The 14,625-nt window shown below is 42.7% G+C and overlaps 1 protein-coding gene across 1 annotated transcript in view; it reads right to left on the bottom strand.

Annotated features, from left to right (window-relative positions):
- Window positions 1-438: 438 nt before the first annotated feature.
- The window catches only part of LOC130300439 (zinc finger protein 84-like), an 86,339-nt gene continuing 72,152 nt past the window's right edge, over window positions 439-14,625 (bottom strand). The window contains exons 5-6 of the mRNA XM_056551548.1: window positions 12,806-13,190; window positions 439-2,966 (exon numbers count right to left, since the gene is read on the bottom strand). Coding sequence (XP_056407523.1) covers window positions 1,399-2,966; window positions 12,806-13,190 — 1,953 coding nt within the window. The 3' untranslated portion in view covers window positions 439-1,398. The remainder of the gene's footprint in view (window positions 2,967-12,805; window positions 13,191-14,625) is intronic.

The raw sequence follows: 14,625 nt of genomic DNA on the forward strand, positions 1-14,625 counted from the left end.
AGAAAGCTGGGTCACAGCATCGGTGCAGTGGAATGGGCGCTCGGATTTGTAAATTACTTCTATTAAAAAATATTAATCCTTCCAGTACTTATTAGCTGCTGAATACTACAGCGGAAAATATTTTCTTTTTGAAACACAGAGCTGTCTGCTGACATCACGAGCGCAGTGCTCTCTGCTGACATCTCTGTCCATTTTAGGAACTGTCCAGGGCAGCATATGTTTGCTATGGGGATTTTCTCAAAATCTGGACAGTTCCTAAAATGGACAGAGATGTCAGCAGAGAGCACTGTGCTCGTGATTCAGCAGACAGTTCTTTGTTTCAAACAGAAAAGCTTTTCCTCTGTAGTATTCAGCAGCTAATAAGTACTGGAAGAATTAAGATTTTTTTAATAGTAATTTACAAATCTGTTTAACTTTCTGGCACCAGTTGATTTAAAAAAAAAAAGTTTTTCACTGGAGTACCCTCTGTGCTGCGTCTACAGTAACTTAGATACGTATTGCTATGATACAGGTCAGCCCACAGTTTTGTTCAGTTGTACTGTGCCTGGAAAGAGGCTGGCTGAGATTTGTAGTGCACGATGAGGCTTCTGCAAGAATGGATGGGAGGTCCCTGAGATGAACCCACAGATGAAGGCTGTCTCCTATTGGGCTGGGAGCTGATTGACACATAAACCAATAAATCATTGTAAACCTGGTGTGATCATGTGATAGTTGTAAGGAATGCTGGTCAACCTGACGCCATTTCCCTGCCCCTGTACTTCCTGCTCCCTCTGGCGCCAAAACGCCAAAACGTGTTCTTCATCCCTCATGTTGTTATCACACACATTACTTGGGAAGCGCAAGCTGAACCTAGAAGTGTTCAGAAATTCTGGGAGTCACTGCAACTGCGAAATTGGGGTTAAATCTGGGTACCAGGGCTCAGCTCCCTCATCCCTAGTGGTGAGTTACTGTATTACTTCTATTACTTGGGATAATTGTCTATAAATGTTCCCCAACACCTATAGGACTTTTTATAATGTGTAAAGTTCTTCCATCAGAATAATGTCCTAGAAGCCAGAAGATAGAAGTGATTTTGTGTCTCTAATCTGGTCATGTCCTGGAATTCTTCATCACTGGAATAAGTCCCTTCTCTCTGAGGTGTTTGGGTCTCCAGTAGCAGCTCCCCATGGATTATGCCTGTTGGGTCTTCTCCATGAGGAGCAGTGAATATCACAACCATATATCACACTCTTTTCCTACCATGTAAACTATAGTGATGACATCGCTGGATCGGTGACTACGTTCTAAAAGAAAACTTTTATTAACAATTGGGAACAAGTTTGGAGATGCAGTATATGATATATGTATAAATGTCAGATATCCTATGTACATGGTTAATATATAGATGTGTTATCTGCATCATTTATTGCTCTCAATTGGCTTCTCTCCTGTGTGAATTTTTTGATGTTTAACAAGCTGTGATTTTTGAGTAAAACATTTTCCACATTCTGGACATAAAAATGGCTTCTCTCCTCTGTGATTTCTTTGATGAACAACAAGAGATAACTTATGAGTAAAATGTTTCCCACATTCTAAACATAAATATGGCTTCTCTCCTGTGTGAATTCTTTGATGTTGAAGAAGACTTAATTTCTGACTAAAACATTTTCCACATTCCGAACATGAAAATGGCTTTTCTCCTGTGTGAATTCTTTGATGTTGAAGAAGACTTGAATTGTGACTATAACATTTCCCACATTCTGAACATAAAAATGGCTTTTCTCCTGTGTGAATTCTTTGATGTTGACGAAGACTTGAATTGTGACTAAAACATTTCCCACATTCTGAACACGAAAATGGCTTTTCTCCTGTGTGAATTCTTTGATGTTGAAGAAGACTTAATTTCTCACTAAAACATTTCCCACATTCTGAACATGAAAATGGCTTTTCTCCTGTGTGAATTCTTTGATGTTTTATAAGACTTAATTTCCGACAAAAACATTTCCCACATTCTGAACATGAAAATGGCTTTTCTCCTGTGTGAATTATTTGATGTTTTAGAAGACTTAATTTCTGACTAAAACATTTTCCACATTCTGAACATGAAAATGGCTTCTCTCCTGTGTGAATTCTTTGATGTTTAATAAGACTTACATTCTGACTAAAACATTTTCCACATTCTGAACATGAAAATGGCTTCTCTCCTGTATGAATTCTTTGATGATTAACAAAAACTGATTTGCGAGTAAAACATTTTCCACATTCTAAACATGAAAATTTCTTTTCTCCTGTGTGAATTCTTTGATGATTAACAAAAACTGATTTGTGAGTAAAACATTTCCCACAATCTGAACATGAAAATGGCTTTTCTCCTGTGTGAATTCTTTGATGTTTTAGAAGACTTGATTTGAGAGTAAAACATTTCCCACATTCTGAACATGAAAATGGCTTTTCTCCTGTGTGAATTCTTTGATGTTGAAGAAGATTTCCGCTCTGACTAAAACACTTTCCACATTCTGAACAGGACAATGGCTTCTCTCCTTTGTGAATTTTTTGATGCTGAAGAAGACTTGAATTCTGATTAAAACATTTCCCACATTCTGAACATGAAAATGGCTTTTCTCCTGTGTGAATTCTTTGATGTTTAAGAAGACTTGAATTCTGACTAAAACCTTTCCCACATTCTGAACATGAAAATAGCTTTTCTCCTGTGTGAGTTCTTTGATGGCTAACAATACTTGATTTCCAAAGAAAACATTTCCCACATTCTGGACATGAAAATCGCTTTTCCTTATTTTGTTTAACAGACTGAGATGAATCTTTAGGTCGGACTTGTATAACAGGATGAGATGAGAGATCTTGGCTGTGAAGGGCTGAGGGTGTATCTGGGATAATGGAATGTTCTTCATATGTATCTTGTGTGATATAATCATCTGCTTTATAATCTGAAGATATAAGATTCTCCTCTGATCTCCTGGTACAGTCATCTGTGAAAAATACAGTCATATTTTTAAGAAATAATCTTAACCCCTTAATGACCCAGGACACTTAAAAGTTTGCTTTTAAGCGACATATAGGGAAATTTATCAAAACCTGAGTAGAGGAAGAGTGGTGCAGTTGCCCATGGCAACCAGATTGCTTCTTTTATTTAAAAGAGAAAAATGAAAGCAATGTTATTGGTTGCTATGGACAACTGCACCGCTCTTCCTCCATAACTCTTATTTTTCCATCTACAGACTAATATGAGGACTTGTCCTTTGTGAACCAATTGTACTTTGTAATGACACCTTTCTTCTGAAGGTTTTAAATTACGCTGCAGATCCGTTACGTGTGACCCTACCCTAAATGTCATAAGTCACATGGTCACAAGGGGGCGTGGCTATGCTGCAGTGGGTGGGTGGATAGCAGGGTGGACGGGATTTACTGAAGTAATGCTATCCACCCACCCACTACAGCATAACCACGCCCCCTGGAGACCATGTGACTCATGACATATTGTCTCTGGCCGCATGGAATGCTGGGAAAGGTCAGAGACAACAGTAAATAAAAAGACTTGTACTACAGCACTTCTGGGTGGGGTCCTGTGCATGAAAATGGGACAAAGTGACGCAAGGAGGAAATAGAAGCAAATAACACAGGATTATAACTAGACGTCATGGGATCAAAGGCTGAAGAAAAGAAATCCTGGAATATCCCTTTAAGAAAAGCGCTATGGGATTTATTTTATACTTATATAGTGCAGCATAGGCTATTATTAGAGAACATTGAAGATGTTCTTGTGTATGTCTTGTGATACCTGTTTTAGCTGATGTGGCAGGCATGGGTTCTCAGCCATACCTTATTCCTACTTTAGAACAGAAATTATTTTCTGATACATTTCCCATGAATCCTCTGGCTTTGCAGAGAGGGGGCGGGGTCTTATAACTGCACCTGGTCGTCTAATTAGGTTGTTGGTGCTGGAGTTAAGCCAGGTGAACTGATTAGACTCATATAAGGGTTGAGCTCAGTTCACATTATCTGCAGTTTTGATGCATTTTCTTTTTCGAAGTGCGTTCTTAAAGAAATATTACCATAAGGAGAAAGTGGTTTGACCTATAATCACAATTGAGGTATTTTTAGTGTTTAGGATATGTTCACATTTCATTTGCTTTTTTTTCTGCCTTTTGGCTGTAATTTTATATAATGAATCAGAACGACAGCTCTCCTCCCCCTCTCTGCACCTGTGCACGGGCCTGGTCAGCAGCGTCCCTGACCATGTGTGTACGAAGAAAGAAGACGGTCCAGCACTGGTTTGCAGGTAAAAACAGCTTCTTCTTTATTGGGTCAAATCCGACAAGACAACATAGCCGACGCGTTTCGGACCTACACTTGGTCCTTAGTCATGGCATACACACTCAGTAAAAAAAGAGATACATTTATCTAAAACATTATGGTCACATGACCATTCATCAATTAGATGAGGGAAAACCTGGAAAACGTGACATGGATCCCAGAAAGAGTAGTACATTTAATTATACATAGACAGAAAAAAGCAAGCAAGGGCATCGGAACTTAAAAAAAAAAAAAAAAAAAATTATATATATATATATATATATATATATATATATATATATATATATATATAGGAGACCAAATATAATAATAATAATAATAATAATTAAAAAAAAAAATGCCCTCCTCTTTCACATTGGCATGGTCTGCACGGGCTTACATCCCTCTTCTATAGGAGATATATATAAAAAAAAAGGGGGGATATATGTTATCATCCACCACCTCTTCCTATTACACTCTTCACCAGTATAAAATCAAATCCTGCCTCAGATTCATACCTGCAGTTGACGGGTGTCCAGCTAGAAAATCCAGAAAGACTCCCGGTTCAGCAGGGTCCTCCGGTGATCGCCTCCTCTGGTATGCCTAAATACTTTTTCTATGCCTATAATTTTCAATGATTCTGTATTCCCTCCGTGGTTATCTCTGAAGTGCCTGGACAAGGAAGACACATTAAAACCAACCCCTCTCGCATCTGAAATGTGTCTCCTAATCCGGCACTTCAGGGCATTTACGGTACAGCCCACATACTGTATATTACATGCAACACATGTAGCCATATAGACTACACGAGTAGTATTACAATTGATATAGGTTTTCATTTTATAACTTCTATTCGTACTACATGAAACAAAAGTATTAGTTACCTCCATATGGCCACATGTGATGCATTTTTTGTGTCCACACTTCCAACTTCCTGGAAAATTCAACCAAGTAGGTTTGATTTTATTTTTGTTTTTATCAGGGTCCGCAAACAGGCTGGGAGACAATTGTGAGCCCAAAGATGGCCCTCGCTTCGCCACAGCCTGTAGAGAGCATACCTCAAAATTACGTAGCACCGGACCCTGTTCCAAAATGGGCAGGTATCTTTTCAAAATGTATTTTATTGCATAAAATAGTTTACTGTAGGCTGTAATAAATCTAGGCAAGTATTGTTTGTTTCTCTGGGGGTCATTTATAATCTGTCTCCTATTATTTGTTTTAATTAACTTTTCTCTATCTAGACTTTTTGCTTTTCTGCGAGCCTCCTGTAAAGTTCCCTCATCATAACCTCTTTCTTATAGCCTCTGATGTAGATTACCTGATTCCTCATCGAAAGTGGACTGGTCAGTACAATTTCGCCTCAGGCGTACCCACTCGCCATATGGAATGTTTTGTACCACATGGCGGGGGTAACAAGAACTTGCCTGTAGAATGGTATTCCCAGCCACTTCTTTACGATATGGGGAGACTACCACCTTTTCACCTTTCCCCTCTAAGACCACATCCAAAAAGGGAATTTTATCATGTGAAATAGATGTAGTGAACTTCAGATTTAGTTCATTCCGATTCATATACTGGATGAACTCTTCAAATCTGTTAGAGCCACCCTTCCATATCAGAATCAAATCGTCGATGTATCGACCTATCCCATTTGATATCTGAATGGAAGGGATTACTGGGGGCAAAGATATACATTTCCTCCCAGTAATAAATGTTAGCATATGACGGGGAGTATTTCGCACCCATTGGAGCTCCACGGACCTGAAGGAAAAATTGATAATTGAACATGAAAAAATTATTGCTCAGAAGAAATTCTGTAGCCATTAAAATAAATCGCTTCAGGTCCGTGGAGTAATTGCTGTGTACTTCTAGGTGTCTGGTGAGTGCCTTTAAACCTTCTTGGTTTGGAATGGAGGGATACAGCGAGACCACATCACATGTGGCCCAGCTGTATCCCTCCTGCCACCCCATACATTGCATGATCTCCAACACATGTTTGGTATCCCTTAGGTAGGTAGGAGTTACCCCCACCAAGGGTTGCAGGTGGCTGTCCACCCAGTCTCCCAGTCTCTCCCCCAAGGCTCCGATCCCTGCCACTATCGGACGCATAGGGGGAGGAAACTCCCCTTTATGTACCTAGGGGAGAGAATGGAAGACTGGGGTTACAGGCTCACCCACAAAAAGAAAATCCCAAATTTTTTGATTAAGCACTCCCATATTAACCCCTACATCCAACAGCCTGCTCAGCTCCCGTTGACATACACCTGTGGGGTCTCCATCAAGCTTGACATAGGTAGATTCATCCGTCAAAATAATTTCATTTAATTTCTTATATAGTCCAGCATTGAGCAGCACCACGGATTCCCCCTTATCCGCATGTCTAATTATCAAATCGGGGTTATCCCGTAGCGCTGTCAATGCTTTTCTCTCAGCTTCAGATATGTTGGAGTGTGGGTCGTTTTTTTTCAATTTATGGCTTAATTGCACTAGGTCCCTTTCTACCAATTCCTGGTATCTATCTAGCGCACCCGGTCTGGATGCAACCGGATAGAAACCAGGAATGGACACCTTAAAACTAAGACCCCCTTCACAAACAGGCTGAGACTCAATTTCAAGTGCATGCAACGAAATTATATTACATTGATCAGAGAAATCTACACAAATTTCATGCTGGTTAGGCAAAATCATAGATACATTGCGATTAGGAACTTGTAATGGTGATGCCGGCAGTTCATTGTTTTTCTCACATAAAGCAAAATGTCTTTTAAGTGTGACCTTGCGAGCCCAACGATTAATGTCCAGTATTGTATGAAAAAGTCTGAAATCGCATGATGGGACATAGTTCAGACCTCGGCTTAAAACCGCAATTTGTGTGTCGGTAACATTATAACTAGACAGATTAATAACAGACAGACTTACTTGGGAGGCGTTAGAGATCGCAGCGGATATCTTTTTCATGTTCAATGATCAATTTTTCCTTCAGGTCCGTGGAGCTCCAATGGGTGCGAAATATTCCCCGTCATATGCTAACATTTATATGACGTACTGGGAGGAAATGTATATCTTTGCCCCCAGTAATCCCTTCCATTCAGATATCAAATGGATAGGTCGATACATCGACGATTTGATTCTGATATGGAAGGGTGGCTCTAACAGATTTGAAGAGTTCATCCAGTATATCAATCGGAATGAACTAAATCTGAAGTTCACTACATCTATTTCACATGATAAAATTCCCTTTTTGGATGTGGTCTTAGAGGGGAAAGGTGAAAAGGTGGTAGTCTCCCCATATCGTAAAGAAGTGGCTGGGAATACCATCCTACAGGCAAGTTCTTGTCACCCTCGCCATGTGGTACAAAACATTCCATATGGCGAGTGGGTACGCCTGAGGCGAAATTGTACTGACCAGTCCACTTTCGATGAGGAATCAGGTAATCTACATCAGAGGCTATAAGAAAGAGGTTATGATGAGGGAACTTTACAGGAGGCCCGCAGAAAAGCAAAAAGTCTAGATAGAGAAAAGTTAATTAAAACAAATAATAGGAGACAGATTATAAATGACCCCCAGAGAAACAAACAATACTTGCCTAGATTTATTACAGCCTACAGTAAACTATTTTATGCAATAAAATACATTATGAAAAGATACCTGCCCATTTTGGAACAGGATCCGGTGCTACGTAATTTTGAGGTATGCTCCCTACAGGCTGTGGCGAAGCGAGGGCCATCTTTGGGCTCACAATTGTCTCCGAGCCTGTTTGTGGACCCCGATAAAAACAAAAATAAAATCAAACCTACTTGGTTGAATTTTCCAGGAAGTTGGAAGTGTGGACACAAAAAATGCATCACATGTGGCCATATGGAGGTTACTAATACTTTTGTTTCATGTAGTACGAATAGAAGTTATAAAATGAAAATCTATATCAATTGTAATACTACTCGTGTAGTCTATATGGCTACATGTGTTGCATGTAATATACAGTATGTGGGCTGTACCCTAAATGCCCTGAAGTGCCGGATTAGGAGATACAGTGTCTTCCTTGTCCAGGCACTTCAGAGATAACCACGGAGGGAATACAGAATCATTGAAAATTATAGGCATAGAAAAAGTATTTAGGCATACCAGAGGAGGCGATCACTGGAGGACCATGCTGAACCGGGAGTCTTTCTGGATTTTCTAGCTGGACACCCGTCAACCGCAGGGTATGAATCTGAGGCAGGATTTGATTTTATCCTGCTGAAGAGTGTAATAGGAAGAGGTGGTGGATGATAACATATATCCCCCCCCTTTTTTTATTTTTTATATATATCTATATATATCTATATATTTATATATATCTCCTATAGAAGAGGGATGTAAGCCCGTGCAGACCATGCCAATGTGAAAGAGGAGAGCATTTTTATTATTATTTTTGGTCTCATATATATATATATATATTTTTTTTTTTTTTTTGAAGTTACGATGCCCTTGCTTGCTTTTTTCTGTCTATGTATAATTAAATGTACTACTTAGATTCTTTCTGGGATCCATGTCACATTTTCCAGGTTTTCCCTCATCTAATTGATGAATGGTCATGTGACCATAATGTTTTAGATAAATGTATCTCTTTTTTTACTGAGTGTGTATGCCATGACTAAGGACCAAGTGTAGGTCCGAAACGCGTCGGCTATGTTGTCTTGTCAGATTTGACCCAATAAAGAAGAAGCTGTTTTTACCTGCAAACCAGTGCTGGGCAGTTTTCTTTCTTCGTAATTTTATATAATCGCTGTAAAAGTTACAAGTAAAATAGCAACATTTTTGCTAAGATTAAAAAAAAAAAATACCATGGCAAAAACTGAAAAAATGCAAAATATGTGAACACAACTTTAGGGAGGTGTATAACAACTATATACCCTGATCCCACAGACATAGCAGCAGCAGACAGGAGCAGGGAGGGGAGGTGTGTAACGTCTATACATTCTGATCCTATAGTTACAGCAGCAGCAGTATACAGATAGAGCTGAAAGGGGGAGGGTGTATAACTCCTATATATCCTGATCCCATAGAGAGAGCAGCAGCAGTACATAGAGCTGGAGGGGAGCTTTATAACTTCTATATATCTTAATCCCATAGAGATAACAGCAGCAGTATACAGATAGAGCTGGGAGGGGAGGGTTCTGGGAGCTAGCAGGAGAGATCTGCTATTTGAAGATGTAATCCTGTAGTTCACAGGAAGTTAGCTGATCTAGGACTGACCACTACCCCTGACATATTAAGCAATGTCATTTTCTGTGGGTCAGGCTGGTGATTACATGACTCAGTTACAGTAATGAAACACATGGATGCAGCTGTGCTGGAATTAAACAAATTATGCTGTAGGGATAGTAATGGTGAGTGTGCACAATATGAGGGGGAAAAAAAGCCAAAACCTAGAGTACTACGCTCCTCCACCCTTCTGGCCATCTTCACCCCCCGAGCACAGCGCCCCCTTCCCATTGAGGTGCAGCCCGTCCCTATGGTAGACCCTGTATCAGACAGAGAAGTCGGCCCAGTTCTCCATGAACCCAAACCCTTCCTTCCTACACGAGCTTCTGAGCCACTTGTTTACCTCCCTGATCTCCCGCTGCTTCTCTGGTGAGGCTCGTGGTACAGGTAATTAGTGCTGGGCAGTATACCGGTATGAACCGGATACCGTTTTTTTTTTCTTCCGCCCTCACTTGTCCCGGTGTGCTTCTCTGGCCCAATTCCGAGAGCTGAATCAGGCCACAGAAGCTAATCCATTTACTGTGTCCCCCCGCTGCGCCTGTCAGCCAGTGTCCCCACCGCTAGCGGGATCCATGTGCCCACTAGCGGTGTCAAATGTGCCCCCCGCGAGCGCTACCATCACCGCTAGCGGGGTCCCTGTGCCCACTAGCGGTGTCACAAGAATGCCGAGCGCGGCTCTGTTCCCCGTCCCTGTCAGCTCTCAGGGTACGGGAACAGATTTAAAAGCCTCGCGCGCGGCTAACGTAGTACTGCGCAGGCACAGCACTACGCAAATAGCGTAGGGCTAACGTAGACAGCGCTAGGAGCCTAGCGTTAGCCCTACGCTATTTGCGCAGTACTACGTTAGCTGCGCGCGAGGCTTTTAAATCTGTTCCCGTACCCTGAGAGCTGACAGGGACGGGGAACAGAGCCGCGCTCGGCATTCTTATGACACCGCTAGTGGGCACAGGGACCCCCCTAGCGGTGATGGTAGCGCTCGCGGGGGGCACATTTGACACCGCTAGTGGGCACAGGGACCCCGCTAGCGGTGATTGTAGCGATCGCGCTCGCGGGGGGCACATTTGACAACACTAGTGGGCACAGGGACCCCGCTTGCGGGGTGGGGGGGTAATACCGTGATACCGCGATAATAAAAAAAAATACCATGATATTAATTTTAGGCCATACCGCCCAGCACTACAGGTAATATTTCAGAGAATATTACCTTGGAGGTCCTCTCCTTCAGCTTGCGGCCTAAGTCCCTGAAATCATTTTTAAGGACACTCCATCTACCTCTTACTTTGTCATTGGTGCCAATGTGAACCATGACTGCTGGGTCTTCTCCAGCCCCTCCCAGCAACCGGTCAACCCGATTCGCGATGTGCTCGAGCGCCAGGAAGACAACACACTGTTCGGTGATCCCGGTCTTTGTGACAGATCTCCCTGTCTGTCCCCCCTAATAATAGAGTCCCCCACTACCAGCACCTGTCTGGCCTGCCCTGTGCTCCTTCTTCCCTCCTTACTGGAGCAGACACCCCCCTGGTGGTCAGAGGCAGTATTTTGCTGCAGCATCGCTAACTCTGAACTAGCATGCCTTTATCTGCCAACTGGGCAAACTTGTTGGGGTATAAGATCAGGACTAGCCTCCCTGACACTTTTCCCTCTACCCCGTTTTCTAACTATAACCCAGCTAGCTGCCTGACTGTCCTGCACCTCCATCCCACTATCCTCCCCACCTCTACCCCACAGAATGCCCGCTCAGTACCCAGCAGACTCCTCCATGTTGTCAATACATCTCAGTCTTGCCAGATGCTCCTCTAGATCCAGGATCTGGGCTTCCAAATGAACAACCCGCACAACAATATGCACCCCCCTACTGCTGTTCAAGGATTGTATACACTGACCAAGATGTACACTGGATAGCATTGTCAAACATGGAGTCAGTGTGGGGGCACAGGAGGGGTATCATATCAGTGTGGGGGCACAGGAGAGGTATCATATCAGTGTGGGGCACAGGAGGGGTATTATATCAGAGTGGGGGCACAGGAGGGGTATCATATCAGTGTGGGGGCACAGAAAAAGTGGGGGCACAGGAGGTTTATAATATATCAGTGTGGGGGCACAGGAGGGGTAGAATTTCAGTGTGGGGGCACAGGAGAGGTATCATATCAGTGTGGGGGCACAGAATAAGTGGGGGCACAGGAGGTTTATAATATCAGTGTGGGGCACAGGAGGGGTATAATATCAGTATTGGGGGCACAGAATAAAAATGCCTTTATTTCTATAACGCCCACATATTCTGCAGCACTGTACACAGTTTGTTATCACTCAGGTTGCTCCCTGTCCCCATTGGGGATCACAATGTAAATTCCTAATTCACCTATCAGTATGTCTTTGGAGTGTGGGAGGAAACCAACGCAAACAAGGGGAGAACATACAAACTCCTCGTAGATGTTGGTCTTGGTGGCATACTAGCTGTACACTAGGGCTCTGCAGACCATATAAGTGATTACAGATACATCCAGTGACTCTTTTCTATCTGGCCCAGACAGCCATGAAGACTTTTCCTGGTCAAAACTTGTCTCTGCAGAATCTGCTGACAAAAATGTTGTGTTCCTTTATCCAGCACAATCCCCACCACTTTACATATCTGTATTGCCCCACACAGTAATAGTTCCCACCTTGAGCACCAATATAGTAGTTAGGTCCCTTCTGTGCCCCCATACTGCCCCCACTATTACGCCTCAATACTGTCACATATAGTACTTAGGCCCCCTTGGTGCCCCCATAAAGTAGTTGGCCCCCCATATAGTATTAGCCCAATGTAAAAGACAAATACCTTTCTCTAATCGTTTTTCAGCAGCTACCGGCGCTCTGCTCCCCGCGGCTCCAACTCTCTGAGCTCCCTATACAGACAGCGCCATACAGAGATGCTGCCCACACCGGAAGTCATGGCTACAGAGACAGGACGGAGCCGCCAGTGTAACACACACAATAAATAGCCACGCTTGTTGGGGGATCAGGGACATGTGTCCCCTGCAGACTAGGTCACAGTCACACCCCCTTTCCACTGCGATCCTTACGTCCTGCACATAGGTATATTTCATGTCTATATTCCAGCTGTATTCTGCATCCATATTATAAATGTGTTATCTCCCATAACTGAGTCACAGGTTTGGCTGAATGGAGGAACATACAGCAGAAAAGAGACAGGACACAAAGCTTAAAGAATTCCACAAAACATTGTTGTTGAGTAAAATCTGTTCCCTGCATTTAGTGGTTACTACTCACCTGGATGGTTACCTGTAGGATTATCCTCCTTATACTGCTCAACACCGCTCACATCTGTCTCCTCTTCTTCTTCCTTTATGTCTGTAGCATTTATATAGATTGGATCTTTTCCTGTAGGAATGTCCTCTATATACTGCTCATCACTACTCACATCTGTCTCCTCTTCTTCTTCCTTTATGTCTGCAGCGTTAATATAGATTGGATCTTTTCCTGTAGGAATGCCCTCCTTATACTGCTCATCACCGCTCACATCTGTATTTTCTTCTTCCTTTATATCTTTAGCATTAATATAGATCAGATCTTTCCCTGTAGGAATTTTCTCCTTATACTGCTCATCACTGCTCCAATCTGTCTTTGGAACATTAATATTGTTCATATCTTCTCCCTGAATGATAAGATGTGGAAGAAATATTGTAAAAGTCATCAGACAGTAAAAGTCATGATGAATGTTTTATATGAGCAGAAAAGATCATTAATTCTCACACAGACGAAAAATAACAAAATGAGTTATCTGAGCCCCATTAACCTCTTAAGGATGCAGGGCGTACCTGTACGCCCTGCGCCCGGTATATAACGCGGGGTCATGCAGTAACCCTGCGTCATACAGGGTCGGTCCCGGTGGCGAATGATAGCCAGGACCCTGGGCTAGCGTGCAGCACCGATAGTTGTGCCGTGTGCTATTAACCCTTTAGACGCGGCGTTCAAAGTTGATTGCTGCGTCTAAAATGAAAGTAAAAGCTTCCCAACAGCTCAGTCGGGCTGATTGGGACCATCGTGGTGAAATTGGGATGTCTCGATCAGCTAGAACGCGAGCGGAGGTCTCCTTACCTGCCTCCGTCGTGTCCAATCAGCGATGGATTGCTCCAAGCCCGAGATCCAGGCTTGAGCATTCGACTGCCGATAACACTGATCTTTGCCCTATCAATGCACGGCAATGATCTGTCTATGAGATTGGTATGTGCATTGCAATAGCCACTAGGGGGGGGCTATAACACTGCACAAAAAAAAGTGTAAAAAAAAAAGGAAATAAAAGATCATTTAACGCCTTCCCTAATAAAAGTAAAAAATCACTCCCCTTTTCCCCATTTATCTCCTTAAAGGGGTATTCCAGGAAAAAACTTTATATATATCAACTGGCTCCGGAAAATTAAACAGATTTGTAAATTACTTCTATTAAAAAATCTTAGCCCTTCCAATAGTTATTAGTTTCTGAAGTTTTCTGTCTAACTGCTCATTGATGATGTCACGTCCCGGGAGCTGTGCATGATGGGAAAATATCCACATAGGAACTGCACAGCTCCCGGGACGTGAGTCATCAGAGAGCAGTTAGACAGAAAACAACTCAACTTCAGAAGCTAATAACTATTGGAAGGATTAAGATTTTTTAATCAAAGTAATTTACAAATCTGTTTAACTTTCCGGAGCCAGTTGATATATAAAAAAAAGTTTTGGCCTGGAATACCCCTTTAACGGCGAAGTACGTATATTTACATCCTGCGCCGGCTCCCGGCGGCCATCAACGGCCGGGACCCGCAGCTAATACAGGACATCACCGATCACGGTGATGCCCTGTATTAACCCCTTCAGACGCGGAGATCAAAGCTGACCGCCGCGTTTGAAGCAAAAGTTAAACTATCCCAGCTGCTCAGTCGGGCTGTTCGGGACCGCCTCGGTGAAATCGTGGCGTCCCGAACAGCTTACAGGACATCGGGAGGGACCCTACCTGCCTCCTCGGTGTCCGATCGACGAATGACTGCTCCGTGCCTGAGATCCAGGCAGGAGCAGTCAAGCGTCGATAACGCTGATCATAGGCATGTTAA

This window comes from Hyla sarda, chromosome 1 (genome assembly GCF_029499605.1).
Source record: "Hyla sarda isolate aHylSar1 chromosome 1, aHylSar1.hap1, whole genome shotgun sequence".
NCBI lineage: Eukaryota > Metazoa > Chordata > Amphibia > Anura > Hylidae > Hyla > Hyla sarda.